At 41.9% G+C, this 2627-nt stretch overlaps 1 protein-coding gene across 1 annotated transcript in view; it reads right to left on the bottom strand.

The window, feature by feature from the left end:
- Chd8 (chromodomain helicase DNA binding protein 8) overlaps nt 1-2627 on the bottom strand; it is a 59045-nt gene that overhangs the window by 3294 nt on the left and 53124 nt on the right. The window contains exons 34-37 of the mRNA XM_026777933.1: nt 2199-2229; nt 1188-1342; nt 846-1025; nt 400-516 (exon numbers count right to left, since the gene is read on the bottom strand). Coding sequence (XP_026633734.1) covers nt 400-516; nt 846-1025; nt 1188-1342; nt 2199-2229 — 483 coding nt within the window. The remainder of the gene's footprint in view (nt 1-399; nt 517-845; nt 1026-1187; nt 1343-2198; nt 2230-2627) is intronic.

Below are 2627 nucleotides of genomic sequence, written 5' to 3'. Positions count from 1 at the left end.
TTTTTTGTTTTTTTTTTGGAGACAGGGTCTCACTATGTGGCTCTGCCTGGTCTAGAACTCTATGTAGATCAGGGTGAACCCAAATGCAAGAGATTCACCTGCCTCTGCCTCTCAAATGCTGGAATTAAAGGTATACACACCACTATTCTGAGCTTAAAACACCCAACTATGAAAGAGGTAAAGGACTTGAAAAAAAGTCCTTGTCTTGTGGAAGACAAGGATGAGCCTTGATGCTTCCTTTAACACCAAAAGTACTACAGCTGAAAACACCAATAAATAAAGTTTCTCTGTTGAACTCAGGGTAACTTTACTCAAACTGTACAGAGGGAAAGGAAGTGTCAGCGACCATGGAATCTCTAGGACATGTCAGGAAGCAGGAGCAAAGTGCTATGCTCTCACCTTTTTCCCATTTCTAGAGTTGGCAGGCTGGATTGGTTCCATTCCCAAACAGTTCAAGTCTGTCTTATTATTTTTTTTACATCTCTGCCACTTCTGTTTTCTGCGTTCCTCCACATACTGCAATAGAAAAGAGCTGATTACCCTAGAGGAGTGTCTGTCTGACCATAAACAACTCAAAATCAGTCGCCATGGAAACTGCCATTAGAGGGGGTGGGGAGGGTGTCTGTGTAATCGTTCGACAGGAACACTTAGTAAGGGATTAGTTTTAACAAGTCCCTGGATATTACAGTGTTTTGAATCTCAGAATAATTCTAGGAAACAACACTGGATGTTCCCATTCTTAGTTTGCAGATGCAGAAACTGGTACAAAATATGGCATGATTTCTTGGTCTCATACACCTAAATACCAAGAGACTTTAGATCTAGCTAGATGGAGCTCCACTCACCGCTAGAAATCGGGGATCAACAGCAAACTCTGGATGACCCTGTAACCACATCTCCAGTTCCGCCCGGCGAGGGGCCTCCTCACCCACCAGCAAAGTACCATCCACCTTATTGATGACAGGGATCCGGGTCTCCAAGTTCAGATCGAGGTGATTAGGCTCCTCCATGCATTCCACCTCCAGCTGCAAACCCAGAATCCACCCCCATGAGCACATACTCTGTGGAGTGAGTGGGGAGGGAAGGGAATCGGGGCCAATGGGACCTTAATCCCAAATGACATCAATTACTAATGATCTAGTCACAAGGTAGTTTTTTCACGAGGCAATTGGTTCCCTACCGCTCACCTCCACCAGCTTTTTCCTGCTCCCCTTCTTCTTATGGAACAGTGGGTGTCCGTCTCCCATCACACCGTTAGCCATCAGTCTGTGCTTCTGGAATGTTAGCTTCAGCCCTTCTTCCTGTGGAGACAAGCGCCCACCTGAGAGATCACATCGATGTTCTTATAATAAACTGTGACTAATGGCTATCCTATGGTTCAATGATGACCAAAAAATAGAAATCAGATACACAATGAAACCCTTTCCTTAGACTTCCTATCTTCAACTAATAGCCCCCAGGCAGTTTTTGTTCTATTTTTTAAAAATTACTTTTTTAGACTTTAGATTATAATATATTAACGTCATTTCCCTCTTCCCTTTCCTCCCTCCAAACTCTCCTGTAAACTTTTCCTTATTCTCCTTCAAATTCATGGCCTCATTTTTTACTAATTGTTGTTTCTCAGGGCTGACATTTGGTATTGGATGCCCAGTCACTGTGCACCAGGTGGGAGAACTACAATGTCTCCATTCGCAGCCATCTTTAGTTGTCTGTAGTTCTTTTGTCTGGGGGCGAGGCCTTGAGAGCACCCCCTCTCATGGGAGCATGTCTATTTGCTGTCACCCTCAATTGGCTCATGTTTAGGCAGTCATGTTGGCGAGACATTATGGTATAGCTTCTTTCTCTTTCTTGTTTTAATTTGAGACAGGGTCTCTGTTATCAGTGGTGCTCCACCTTGTTAATGCTGTGATCGCTTAACACAGTTCCTCACATTGTGCTGACCCCCAACCATAAAATTATTTTCATTGGTACTTCAAAACTATAATTTTGCTACTGTCATGAATAATAATGTAAATATCTGTGTATTCCATTGGTCTTAGGTGATCCCTGTGAAAGAGCCATTCAACCCCTTAAAGAGGCCATGACCCACAGTTTAAGAACCACTGCTTTCTTCAAGCTTACTATGTAGACCAGGTTGATCTTAAACTCACAGACATCCTCTTGCCTCTCTCTTATATGAAATTAAAGGTGCATATCACCATGCCCAGCTAGCTGTAGCTTCAGTAGTCCCTAGGAGACACAGTCTCAGGGAAAGGCCTCATGGCTCTTAAAACTGGCTCAGCTCCTATGTTGCAGATCTGTCAGTTGGGTTTGGCTCTGTGCTCCTCCTACCCCCAGCTGATCACAACAGCTAATTTAAGTTTTAAAACACCGAGGAACTGTTGTCCAGTATCAGCATAGCAGGTCATTATGGGTAAAATCCTACTGTTCTTATTACATACTAATTTAATACATTTTTTTTTCCCTTTCAGTAAGGTTCATAAGGATAGGTAACCAGGAAAAATAGAAATCTCCATATATAAGATAAAAAACAATTTTAGAATTTTAGTAAGAATAATTTTTTTGTTTTAATGTCTCAAAATCTTTAGGTGTGATTTGAACAGCATTCTTTTTTATTTTTTATTTTT

The sequence above is a fragment of the Microtus ochrogaster genome, unplaced genomic scaffold (genome assembly GCF_000317375.1).
Source record: "Microtus ochrogaster isolate Prairie Vole_2 unplaced genomic scaffold, MicOch1.0 UNK91, whole genome shotgun sequence".
Classification (NCBI taxonomy): Eukaryota; Metazoa; Chordata; class Mammalia; order Rodentia; family Cricetidae; genus Microtus; species Microtus ochrogaster.
The sequence above is the reverse complement of the archived record's forward strand: the minus strand, read 5'-3'. Positions and strand labels throughout refer to the sequence as shown.